Source organism: Pithys albifrons, chromosome 6 (assembly GCF_047495875.1).
Source record: "Pithys albifrons albifrons isolate INPA30051 chromosome 6, PitAlb_v1, whole genome shotgun sequence".
Classification (NCBI taxonomy): domain Eukaryota; kingdom Metazoa; phylum Chordata; class Aves; order Passeriformes; family Thamnophilidae; genus Pithys; species Pithys albifrons.
In genome coordinates, this window is record NC_092463.1 from 17,241,459 (window position 1) to 17,254,664 (window position 13,206).

Below are 13,206 nucleotides of genomic sequence, written 5' to 3' on the forward strand. Positions count from 1 at the left end.
GTATATGGGAAACTGCAGAAGTGCACAGCAGTTACCAGATAAAGAAATCAGTGTTCTGCCCACCAAACCTCTGAGGCTGTAAACAATGGCCACGGTCCAGGCAGGCCTTTACTGGTAATTGACCTTGTTTGTAGGTCTGTCTAGTGTTTTGTCATGCCTTAGTATACTTACCCTGCTCAGCTATGTCAGCTCAATTATGTCAGGCTAAAGCTGTCTATGTATGGCTGCTCTGAACTACGTTAGAATTGTGTTGGAGCAAAAAGAATTGTTTTGGGAAGCTGCTGTGCATCCTCAGTCCCATTTACTGCTCTGATGTTCTTCCCAGTGAAAGAAATGGTTGAGACTTGGAACCAGGCTCCAAAAAGGACACTGTAAATGAGTTTTAAAAAAGCCTTTAAATAATGCTTATCCATTATACAGTGTTGTTAGAAGAAGGCAATAGCACTGTTAGTGCACGATCACAGATATACTGATAGCAGATGTCTGCCTGTTCTAAAGCCTTGAGTAAAAGCTTTACTAAAATCTGTTTGTCTGAAATGTCACTCATTTTTATCCACGTTTCCCATTTTTTGTCTAAAGCATATGTTGATTTAGTCCAACAAGCAACATTGTTTGTTGATGTGAATGGTATCTAAAGTGATGCATCTCTTTTTGTTGCCCAAACTGGCAAAATACAAACAGCAAGGCAGACAGGTTAAATGATGCAATGTAAATGTAGGTTTACCTTTGTGCAACTCCATTAATGAAGCTGTGATGATTTCCTCTGGCTGCTGCTCCACCTCTTGATCTCATTGCATGTTGAACTTGCTTTTAAAGAGCAAAGCCAGGCATTTAGCTTAGCCTTAATTGTACTGCCTAGAAAATGTTTAAATGTAATGCATAATTTGATTAAAGTCCCATATGAAGCAATGAAGTGTTGTACCGTCTAGTGTGACAAAGTGTAGATCTTCAGCAGTCTGTTGTCAGCAGTATGGGTTGTTTGAGGTTTGACTTTGTTTGAGTTTGGGTTTGTTTTCTTTTAATTTAATTGAAAATGGTGCAGTAAGTTTTAGGGTATGTAGTCCTATTTGATGATGTGCTTTCTTTTAACAGTGTGAAAGAAAAGAAGAGTTTATTGAAAGAATAAAACAACTGGATATTGAAACCCAAGCTGCCATTGTGTCACACATTCAAGAGGTGGGACTCTTTGTACTGTCTGTTTTGGTGTTGAATCTTTCCCTTCCTTGACTTAACAGGATTTTTTGCTGTGAAATATTAATGCTTGGATTTCCATAATGGATTCATGAACCTCCCCCAGAAAGAATCATAGAATAGAATCATAGAATCGATTCGGTTGGAAAAGACCTCTGAGATCATCGAGTCCAACCCTTGGTCCAACTCCAGTCACTTTACCAGATCATGGCACTCAGTGCCACGTCCAATCTGCGTTTAAAAATTTTCAGGGATGGTGAATCCACCACCTCTCTGGGCAGTCCATTCCAATGCCTGATTATGTTACTGCACTCAGATAATAAGATGAAGATGATAGGTGCTGGGAACATTACTTGGTTCAGTGGTCTTTCAAAGAGATGCAGTGGTAAATGAAATGCCTCGCTTGCCACTTGCAGGCTGTGTGGAAGGAATTGTTGTAAGGATATATGTGTAATATTTACAAAAACCATGCAGTGCTGCTCACAGCAATGGTGTAAACACTTAGTCCCCAAGCCCTGTGGTAGGTGACTTGCTTCAGACAGTGACCTCTGAGCTCAGACAGTCTTGAAAAGTGTACTTTGCAGCTGAAATTGGACATACGCATCAGTGCATGCAGGAACTTTTTTTGTAGCACTTAAAAAATAGTTCATTGAAAAATAAAAATCATGATGTGCTACACACATGGTTATGGTAAAAGCAGGAAGAGTTTTTAACCGAGCTTGAGGGACTTGCCTGATGTTTCTGGTAAGTGAGTCGGAGGAAATCAGTTTGGGAAAAGCAGCAGTTGAAAGGTACACAGCTAGCAGTAACCAGAGACATTTCTGCTAAAGGCAGCTCCTCCCAGCTGTATCAGCTGCAAGCTGCAAATTCATTGAAAGCAGGGATTCTTCTCAGTGAGACATCAGCCTAACTGTTCAGTGTGGGATCAGTCCTTTCCCTGTTGTGACCATGTCAGGGTCAGTAAGACAGTTGCATACTTCTAACGTGCATTCACATGTGCTATTGTTCATAGTACCTGTCTGTTCACTTCTAAAAATCAGACAATAATTACAAAAATATCTAAATACCAAAAATTACTAGGTAGTGTTATAGTTAAGGTAGCTGTGTATGTTATCTGCAGCCTGGGTTTGGTGAAATGTGATATAAATTTTAACTGATCAGTAGAGGAGCCTGTTGGATGCAGCATATACAGTAAACAAATTTAAAAACCAACCAGTGAAAAGACAGGCTTTTTTTTTGTTCCTGCTCCTAGGTGACTCACAACCAGGAGAACGTCTTTGACTTGCAGTGGCTGGAGCTCCCAGATATGGCCCCAGAAGAACTAGAGTCTCTCTCCAGGAACATGGTTTTCCACCTCAAGAGGCTCATTGATGAGAGGGATGAATGCACAGAAGTATGTTGGCTTATATCTCCCATACAGAAGTCATGAGAAGCAGCTCACCATTCCTCCTTTTGTGTCTTGTTTGTGCAGGTTTCTATTTCTTCTGCACCTTTCTATTGCACCTCCTGAAAATATGTAGAAATACTTTGACTTTTTCATTAATTCTTGTGTAAACACTAAGATGTGGTGAAATGCTTGGTGAAGAGGAGTGGGACAGTCTCTCCATGAAGTGGACAGACCAAATGTCTCCATGTGTCTGTTTAGTTGTTTCTCTTCTCTTTCTGCTTGCTGGTCTCTCCACTGGTATCTGCCCTAATGGGCTCCACTGTCTACTCCAGCTTCTTTGATTGGTCCATTCCTTTCCCTTCAGGTTTCTGGAGGAGCCTTCTTCCCTTCTTTAGCCTTTTAATTTTCTGTCATGCTTTTGCCTGTGATTGTGTTAGTTAAAACTGTTAGTTCTTACAGGTTTTTATGAATTCTTCAAGAAAAGCAGACTTATTTTGAGCATTGGAAGGGGAATGTTTTTGTGGTCCGAGCATAATGCACCTTTCTTTCCTCTTCTGTGTAGCCTTCACTTCTGGCTATCATTTGAATTCTGTGTAATGCCAGACTAGTAATTCTCTAAATTTATAAATTATTTTCAGATATTTTTAAAATGTCTAAATACACTTTTTATCTCTTATATTACATAGTCTTCTATATTTCCAGGTCATTGTAGATCTCACTCAAGAGAGAGATTATCTGCAGTCTCAGCAACCACCAAGCCCTCTGAAAGCCCCAGTTCCAGATTCTTCCCCAAACCCAGCCAACCCTCTGTCTAACGAAGACAAGCAGCACCTCACAGTTGAACTGGCAGACACAAAGGCTAAACTGCGAAGGATCCGGCAGGAGCTGTGAGTCACCAGTGGTTTGTGCTTCTAGGAGACTTGTATATTAAATCTTGTGTGTCCTGAAAATGCAGGTGCCTGTTGGCTTCAATACGCTGGCCTCCATAGGAGCTCTCAGAACCACATCTTTCAAATCCTGTATTCATAGAAGCAGAAATCTCGTATGTGTGTTTCATCTTTTCTTCTTTCCTAACCGGCCTTTAAACACAGAGTGATGGTTACTTCCATTCTTCTTTTTGTGTCTGATCTCTCTCTTCCCCTCTTCAAAATGCCAAGTGCTAAGTCTGCTTTCTGAGTTCTGGTTCAATCTCCAGAGGCCAGTGAAATGCTGTGACAGCAGTAGCACCACTGAGATTTAAACAGAGGAACTTAGTATAAAATTAGAGTTGCAAACTCAGATCCATGATATGTGTATGGTATCATAAAAAATGATAAAGCTGTCATGACAAAGAAGCTCTGTGTTCAGAATATCCTGGAAGATTTTCATCTTCCTTTACAGATTCCTAGCAGTGTCCATATAATCAAAATTTGTTCAGGAAAGAAAAACAATTACTTAGATTTTTCTAATCCTTTTCAGGGAAGAGAAGTCTGAACAGCTTGCAGATTCTAAACATGAAGTTGAGCAGCTCACTCTAGAGCTGCAAAAAATAAAACAAGAGGTAAGATGGACTTGTTTTACTATGACAATCTTCCCTGTTTGAAAAAATCCTATTTCAGTGTGAGGCTAAAAATACTACTAAGGCCTATTTTTTATTGAAGAAACCAAGTTGCTCCAGCAAGCTGTTTGATGATTATGGCTATGGCATAGCTGTGCTATGTTTTCCACTTAACTGTTGAGAGCTGTTTCCTCTGTTCATCTTGCAAGTAGCCTAGTAATGCCTGAAGCTTGTGCAGCATCAGACATTAGTAATGTCAGAGGTCCAATAGGCTGAAGAACCTCTGTCTTGTAGAGAATTTAATGGCTAGTAGGAGAATTCTCCTGCTCTTTAATAAGGAGAATACTGTTTGTCTATGCTTAAAATAAGTAGGTATATGCAAAAAATTGGAGATGAAAGTAGATGCTTACAAATATTAACTAAGGTTTTTCCTCCCTGCTTCTTCCTCACTTCTCACAGAATGTCCACCTTGCCTCAGATGCTCGCTCTGCCCGAGCATACAGAGATGAGCTTGACTCTCTGAGGGAGAGGGCAAACCGTGTGGAGAGACTTGAGATGGAACTGGTTCGGTGCAAAGAGAAACTTCATGATGTGGATTTTTATAAAGCTCGCATGGAGGCAAGTGAAAATAGGAGAAAGATTTGCTGAGTAATCGTTAATGTTTGGCTTTGGTTGTGTTACCAATTCATGTGTCATTTGTTATGGAGCTGACCATAGCAGAACATGAGAGCAGGTAGAAATTTTGTATCATACATCATACCTCTTGACTGAGCAACATTATAACATCTTTCAGTAGAGGAAGGACTTGGTGCACACAAAATAAATATCCCTTAATTTTAAAGAACTGCTTAGTTCAGCATTTTGGCTACACAGGATAGACCTTCTCTGTATGCTTTTTCTAGGGAGTCCAGACCTTAACTTAGCTTTAGGTAAAGTCTCTGTGTTGCAGAGTTGTTCTTAGAGCAATGTTAAAATGTCACATATAATTCAGCTAAATGAATGTCTGGGTGTTTTTCTTTATGGGTTTGTAGCAGATGCAACTGTTGTTAAAATGGCGTTTTTAAGGGTAGTCTTGGATGACAAGTGCTAACCACCCCTTTTTGCAACTGTTGATTTTGGTAGAAAGGACAGAAAATTTGGATATTCCTTAGTGCTGTGAGTGGAGTATGTCAATGAGAATGTATGGCTTTGTTCCAGTAGTAATGTCAGTTTCTCAGCTTAGTCCCCTGCAGCCATACCCATCCTGGAATTATTGACTCAATTAGGTTGGAAAGGACCTTGGAGATCATCTAGCCAAAGTTATTGCTTACAGCATTGCTAACCTTAAATTTAGGTCAGACTGCTCATACTTTCTCTTCTTTCAGTTTTTGAGATGTTCACACCAAGCCCCCCAATAATCCACACATGTAATGCTTCAGCCAAAGTCAAATATGCAGACTGGCTGAACAAATGAAGGTTCAATAATTGACAGCCTCACTATAATTAGATAAAATCCTAGGTCTGAGGGAGAAGAGTGATGTTGCCAGGCTGAGAACACAGACCTTATTTTTCTGCTCTATAAACTCTACTTTGTAGGTGATTTTGTTTTTTCCCCTCTCTAACCTAAGGGTCCAGCTGGCTGCTGCTTCTTATGAATAGGTTTACTAAAATGGATGGCTATTAAATGTAGTAATAGACTACAAAAGCCTGTCTTGCCTCTCAGTAATTCCCAGTTTACATTAGGAAGCACCAACCCCTATCTCTCTCTGTTTTCCTCCCTCAAGCTGGCAATTAATTCATGCACTAACCTGGCACACAAGCTGTCAGTGTGCCATCCTGGCTTTTTCCTTCTGACTGCACTGGAGATGCTTAGCTTCTACTGCTGCTCAGATAATTTAGCTGGAGCTAGGAGAGAGATTTTTAATGTCATCTTCATCTGGTATTGGGGGGTAGCTATTTGTGCTCTTGAGTTCTCAGCCTCCTTGCTTGTCCCAGAGCCAGCAGTTCCCTGCGCTGCTGTCTGCATGCTAATCTTGCTTACATAGCATTCAGTAAGGAGACCTTCTGTTCAGTCTCAAATTTCTTCTAACTTCCTTCACTCCCTCTTCCACCTTGTCAGTTTTTGGTGAAACTGTAGAACATCAGAGGTGATGGCTGACCTGGAACACTGTTGTGGTTTAACCCCAGCCAGCAGCCAAGCCACTCACTCACTACCCGCCAGTAAGTCTGGAGAAAGAATTGGAAGGGTAAAAGCCAGAAAACTCAAGGGTTGAGATAAAGGCAGTTAAACAGAGAAATCAAAACCCACACACACAAGCAAAGCAAAACAGGAAATTAATTCACAGTTTCCTGTGGGCAGGCAGGTGTTCAGCCATCTCCAGGAGAGCAGAGCCCCATCACATGTAATGGTGACTTGGGAAGACAAACACCATCAATCCAAATGTCCTGCCTTCCTCCTTCTTCCCCCCACTTTATAAACTGAACTTGATGTCATATGGTATGAAATATCCCTTTGGTCAGTTGGGGTCACCTGTCCCAGCTGTGTCTCCTCCCAGCCTTCCATTCACTCCCAGCCTCCTCGCCAGCGTGGCAGAAAAGGCCTTGGCTCTATGTAAGCCCTGCTCAGCAATAACAAAAACATCTCTGTATTATCCACCCTGTGCTCAGCACAAATCCAAAACACAGCTCCATACCAGCCACTGTGAAGGAAATAAGCACTACCCCAGCCAAAGCCAGGACAAATACAGTAGTGGGACTAAGAGTATTTCCCATCAAAATGGCACGTTTCTAATTTGCTAGAGGCCACAGTGTGGCTCCAAAAGTTGTCACTGTTGTAGAGGCTGAGCTTTTCTAACATGCAGCACAATTGCACAGCTGTCTGCAGGGTGCTCTGTGGTCTAGAATAACCATATGTTCTCACCACTCCCTCTTCTGTCACTGATCAAGTTTTAATACAGCCATGGACTGCCAGCATTGAGTAGTGGCAGCAGCAGGCAAACTCCTCTGCTCTCAGGCTGATGAACTCAGAGGATTCCATAGGATACTATTCTGGTTTTTTAGGGTCATGGAATAGCATGAAGGTTGTGCATAGCAGTCAGTGTCCAACTTTCCATGGGCCCTCAGTTTTTGGTTGAATCTGTCTCAAGTCCTCTGCCCCGCCAAAAGAAGGATTAATAGCTGGGGCAGTACAGTGTCTGCTTAGATTTGTTGGCATTGACCGGTTGCTGCTGGCTTCCTAACCTCTAACTCTTAAGACATGAATGATACAGAGCACAGCAGTGAAAATGTAGGAGTGTACAGCATCAGCCACTTTCCTACAGTGTTGTGATACCTTCAGGCTCATAGGATCTCAACAAGGTTGTTAATAAGCAGTAAGTGAGAAGAAAAAGTGCTGTGCATCAATGCAGAAACCTATTAAATGAGCACTTAAAATATTTTCCTTCCTGCTGTTGCAGGAGTGCAAAAAGTTCAAGTCTTTGTCAGTGTAACCCATGTAGGCTTGTGTATTGTTTTCCTTCTCTGTATGTCTTGAAAAATTGGTCAGGAATGACATTTTAGTTGGACCATCATTCAAGGAACATGGAGATGAACATAGTCTGGAGCGTTCTTGTGGGAGTGGTTTAGTAAGATCGCAGCTGTGAATGTGAAGGAGCAGGCTTCCTCCACACAGGGCTTCCTCCACACAGGGCTTCCTCCACACAGGGCTTCCTCCACACAGGGCTTCCTCCACACAGGGCTTCCTCCACACAGGGCTTCCTCCACACAGGGCTTCCTCCCAGCATTCCTACCCCTTGAACCTTGTGGTGCTTCAGTAGATGGGATTATTTTCTAAGGCCAATTGCCTTGCCCAGTCTTCCTCCTTCTCACTGTAATCAAATTTCTATGCAGGATGATGGGAGGAATCTCTGTGAATCAAAAAACAAAAAAGCAGAAGCATCTCTTGTATGTTTTCTTATGGCTGTTCAAGGCAATGTTTGATTGTCACTGTGTCATGGCTCAGTAGGGACAGCTCCTGAACTGCAGGGAATTGAAGTGCTCTGGATGCTTGTGTAAATTCTCTATTTTCAGATTTAAACAATCTGATTGCCACTTTAGTTTCTGAAAATGTTTTCCAGTAGCAACACACCCTGATTGTGAAACTACTTACCCCTGAAGTTAATTGTAACCATCTGAATGCACCATACACATTCTTAAAGCTATTTCAAGTTACACTTGATAGGACATCAAACCACAATATGTAATTTATTTTAGAAACTGCAAAAGCAGAATTTTATTCAGTATATTAAAAAAAATCCACAGCTGACTTATTTTTGTTGCTGATTTAAAAATAAACTTATAGTTACAAAATACTGTTAGTGAATTTGTTAATTAAGTTAAAAATAAAGCTTAATTCCAGTGGAAGCAGCACCACCCTATGACCACCACCTGCTGATAGTCACACAAGTGTGATTTGTAGCCAGATACATTCTTAGGTCAACTGTGTTATCCCAGCAACTTCTGGGAGTTGTTAGTGCTGACATATTTTAGTTAGGACAGCTTTACTTTCCAGGCCTTGAGCCATAACTCTTTGAAGCTCCCATGGAGTAATTATTTAAATTATATGAACTTTCCAGTATTAAGACAACCTCAGACCATGGTGATCTGTAAGTGAGCAATGCTGAACTCATCATAGCAGGCTTTTCCACCGGGTTACTAATTCAGGATTTCATCAGAACTGCTTTGAGCTGGCATGACCATGTCCTGGGTGCTCAGTGGAAAGTGCTTTGGTGTTCCATGTACTGCAGCTCCCACTGATGTGTCATTGGTACCAGAGCCTGGATATGTGGATGTACTTGGCACGTAGCTTGACTCTTGATGAGACAATAAAATGACCAGTTCTCGCTTGGATAGGCAGTTTTAGGGATAGTTCTGAGGTCATGTTTTTGAGGTCAGACACCACTTTACTTCTTAGGGCTGTAGTCCAGATTGAGTGTGATGATCTAGCAAAGTAAACTCTTGGCACATTGCTGTTTCATTACAGGCATTCTGGCAGCTTACATAACACCCAGCAGTTTCTGTGCCATGTGCTTCGTCTGGTCTTTCATCTGTTTAGTGTTAGCCTTTGAAGTTTGCCCCTCCCTGACGTGACCCTGTTGGATCAGACTTAGCCCAAAATGCAGGTTCTGTGACATCAATGTTTCAGTATTATTGTTATTTTTGTTACTTGCATGCTCAGACATTTTAATGGAAGAAGAACCTCTTCACAAGCACTAACATAGGTGTCCTTTTAATGTTACTGTAGCAGGGAAGTTTGTTCTCTACTGATTTGCAAGTTGGTAGCTGACCCACTGAGAGATCAAGGGCAGTGTGGTACTGCATAAGGTAGACTTGCCATAGACAGTCAAGATGGAACAAAAAAATAACATTACTATCTATGAAAGGTTTTTAGATCATGGCCCCCTGTGGTATCAAAAAGCAAGGGGAGTGGCTGTCATCAGACTCTATTAGCTAGTTCTTTACATCTATCTTCTTTTTCTTTTTTGTTGTTTGTTTTTTAATTGAGACACATAAGGCTTCTTAAGGCTGATTCTAGCCCCCAAAATGAGAATGTACTTGCTGACTAAGCAATGAAAGTGATTTGCTCATGCCTGATAATCTTTCAGGAATCTACTTGGTTTGGGTGTTTGTGGTCTGAGAGAGCAGACATGAACACTGGTGTCAGCAGAGACATCACATTCTGAAGATAGTTTTCCAGGAATAAACTTGTCAAGCATATTGTCCTGTCTGTTTGCACTTTTTCTGATTTTGCATATTTCATTGGAGTAGCAAAAGGGGTGGGGAGAGGAGGGAGGAAAGAATGATAAAAGGAAGTTTCTTTGGGGAATGAAATAATCTGCTTCCTGCCTGGTTGTAACTCTTCTTGGAGAAAAATCCTTACTGTATCCACTTAATCTTTTAAATGCCAGTGTGTTCCTGACATAGAACATTTGTCTTGGACTCAAGACTTACCTGAGAATCAACAAAAGCAGAAGCTTGCAGTGAGGTATTACAGCTTGAAATAAGACATAGTTGATACATGTCTTTAAAACATGACCAGATCTTACGCTTTGGACATTTCATGTTTCCAGAGATAAGATACTTGAATGCAGTTTCCTTTGCTGTTTGCAAGGAGCATATGGAGTGCTGTGTAATTAACTTGTTTCTAGTGCTGTAGCTACAGCAAAGTAATAAATTAAACTTTTACTCAGTAAAACCATATCCAGAAGCTGTAATGAGTAAGCAATTTGGCTTGTGCAGTTAATGCTCATGTGTGTAGTGGGGTAGTGGCAGGGGGTATTAACTGATCAGTATAAAACAACTTCCTCTCTTGAAGTGAATTAAAATCTGTTCATGAGAGAGAGAAGCTTAGACATTTGCATCTAAGTGTACTGAAACAGGAATGTGGATATCATATGTATTGATGGTTAGTGCTCCTCAATGTATTTTGAATACACTGTAGCATCCCTTAAAAGTAAATAATCTGTTTTAGAGCTGGGAAAACAGAAGTACAATATGTTGGCTAAGCAATTGGTACTATAACAGTCAGATTTGAATTGGAATTGAATAGTTGCTCTTCTGTATCTTGAATCTCTTTGGTGCACCTTTGATCTAGCCTCACATAAAGCAAAAAGAACTCCATTAAACTTCTAAAATTCAGGGGAAACCCACAAACAATAAGAAATACTGTGTTTACTTGCATTAGTGTCTCACAAATAATGAAATGTAGTATCATCTCCCATTAAAATACCAGGAAAAAAAATTGTGAAACAGAGAAATATATTTGATTTTTTTTCCTTGTGTTGTGCAATGTCACTTTATGAAAATCACTTAGTCTATGAAAAACAGTAAGAAATTAACATTGTTACTTTTTTTTCCCCTAGGAATTGAGAGAGGATAACATTGTATTAATTGAAACCAAGGCCATGCTAGAAGAACAGCTAACATTGGCAAGAGCTCGTGGTGATAAATTGCATGAATTGGAGAAGGAAAATTTGCAGTTGAAGTCCAAACTTCATGATGTAGAGCTGGTATGCACTTTCTTTTTAATTATGCTAATTTTTTGAACTTCTGTGTTTAAGCAAGGTTACAGAATCAAGTCACAGAAACTGGTGGAGACAGGCAAATAAATCAGTGCTTTTGAAGAGTTTTTTAGATTGGACTTCATTGTGTACATGAGTTCTTGAAATATACAGTGTTAATAGTGTAAATATTGGCAGTGCTCCTTTTGTGAGACTGAATTTAAGTTTATTCAGGAAGGTGCATCAAAATTTTAAAATACAAATTGCTTTCATATGCATTGAGAATGGAGGTACTAAAGTCTGTTAATTAAGTAGAAATCTACTGTAGTAAAAGATCTTTCTTGTTGGAAACAAAATCCCCAGCCATTACAGAGTCTTTAAGAATCCATTACCCCTGTAAAAGACACAAAATTCCCAAGTTCCCTTCTGTGTAAATCAGAGATATGACTTATTGCTGCATAGACACGGGAAAGTAAGAAGTGGCAGATTATTGTCTACAAACAAAAAGCAATATTGGATTTTATAATCCCACTAGAAATGACAAATACTCCTTCATCTCTTGCATTTCACTCAACAGTCCTCCTCTTTGTTTTGAATTCTTGTGGGTTTAACTAAATAGGGTTTTCAACAGATTCTGTTGGAAACAGAGATGTGGAGGATGCTGTGTGGGGTTAATGTTTTAGTGGTTTAGAGTCCCAATGGACATCAGTGACAAATGGTGTCCCTCAGGGGTCTATACTGGGACCAATGTTATTTGATATCTCATTTAATGACAGAGCCTAAGGGATTGAGTGCACTCTCAGCATGTGTGCAGATGACACCAAACTGAGTGGTGTAGCTGACATTCCTGAAGGATAGAATGGCCTCCAGAAGGACCTGGGCAAGCTTGAGAAGTGGGCCCATGGGATTCTCCTGAGGCTTAACAAGAACAAGTGCAAGGTCCTGCCCCTGAGTCAGGGCAAACCCCAGTATCAATCCAGGCTGGGGCATGAACAGATCGAGAGCAGCCCTGCTGAGAAAAAGTCAGTTGTATCCTGGGCTGTATCAAAAGCAGTGAGGCCAGCAGGGTGAGGGAGGGGACTTTGCCCCTCTGCTCTGCTCTGGTGAGACCCCACCTGCAGTGCTGCATCCAGCTCTGGGGTTCCCAGCACAGGAAGGACACGGACCTGTTGGAATGAGTGCAGAGGAAGGACACCGAGGTGATTATAGAGGGTGGAGCACCTTTCTTATGAGGAAAGGCTGAGAGAGTTGGGTTTATTGAGCCTGGAGAAGAAAAGGCTCCAGAGTTACTTAATTGTGGCCTTCTAGTACCTGAAGGAAACCTACAGGAAAGACAGAGAGGGATTTTTTAAAGGAGCATGTAGTGACAGGGCAAGGGGGATTGGGTGCAGACTGAAAGAGAGTAGGTTAAGATTAGATATTAGGAAGACATTCTTTACTGTGAGATTAATGAGGCACTGGAATGTGTTGCCCAGAGAAGTTTTGAGTGCCCCGTCTCTAAAATTGCTCGAGACCAGGTTGGATGGGGCTTTGAACAATGTGCTCTGGTGGGAGTTGTCCCTTTCCATGGTAGGGAGTTTGAATGAGATGATCGTTAAAGTCCCTTCCAACCCCAAACCATTCCATGATTTTACAATTCAGGGCATTATAAGGGTCATGTCATGCTCAACTTTTTCAAAGTAGCTGAAGGTTTTGATTTTTGTGTTTTTGTGTGACTAGATGAATTTTTGGGTAATGCTGTCTGAAAATTTGCAAACCACCAAGGCATCACTTCATCTGTCCCAAATGCAAATGGCCCAAATAATTCACAGGAAGCAATAATAAATTGAGTCTCCAGGTTTGTTTTCTGGAGTTAAAATTCAGTTATGAGCCAGATGTTACTTGCCAATCCATAAAACTGCATCCAAATTTGATGTGATGAGTTGAAGAAACTCAGCAGAATTTGAGGTTCTATCTGCAGTTTCCAAGTGCATGATGCTACATGTTTTTTAAGAGCTTAGCTCTGGAGACAGCTTGAATCCAGCCTGTCTTACTAGTCCTGGCTTGTAGTGGACCTGTCATTGCCTGGTAGGTTC

General features: G+C 40.9%; 1 protein-coding gene across 4 annotated transcripts in view; it reads left to right on the forward strand.

The window, feature by feature from the left end:
- Window positions 1-13,206, forward strand: part of CCDC88C (coiled-coil domain containing 88C) — a 98,522-nt gene that overhangs the window by 49,911 nt on the left and 35,405 nt on the right. For all 4 annotated transcript variants that reach the window (XM_071557666.1, XM_071557669.1, XM_071557667.1 and 1 more), the window contains exons 6-11: window positions 1,093-1,176; window positions 2,444-2,584; window positions 3,281-3,465; window positions 4,037-4,118; window positions 4,575-4,733; window positions 10,994-11,140. In XM_071557666.1, the coding sequence (XP_071413767.1) occupies window positions 1,093-1,176; window positions 2,444-2,584; window positions 3,281-3,465; window positions 4,037-4,118; window positions 4,575-4,733; window positions 10,994-11,140 (798 nt within the window). The remainder of the gene's footprint in view (window positions 1-1,092; window positions 1,177-2,443; window positions 2,585-3,280; window positions 3,466-4,036; window positions 4,119-4,574; window positions 4,734-10,993; window positions 11,141-13,206) is intronic.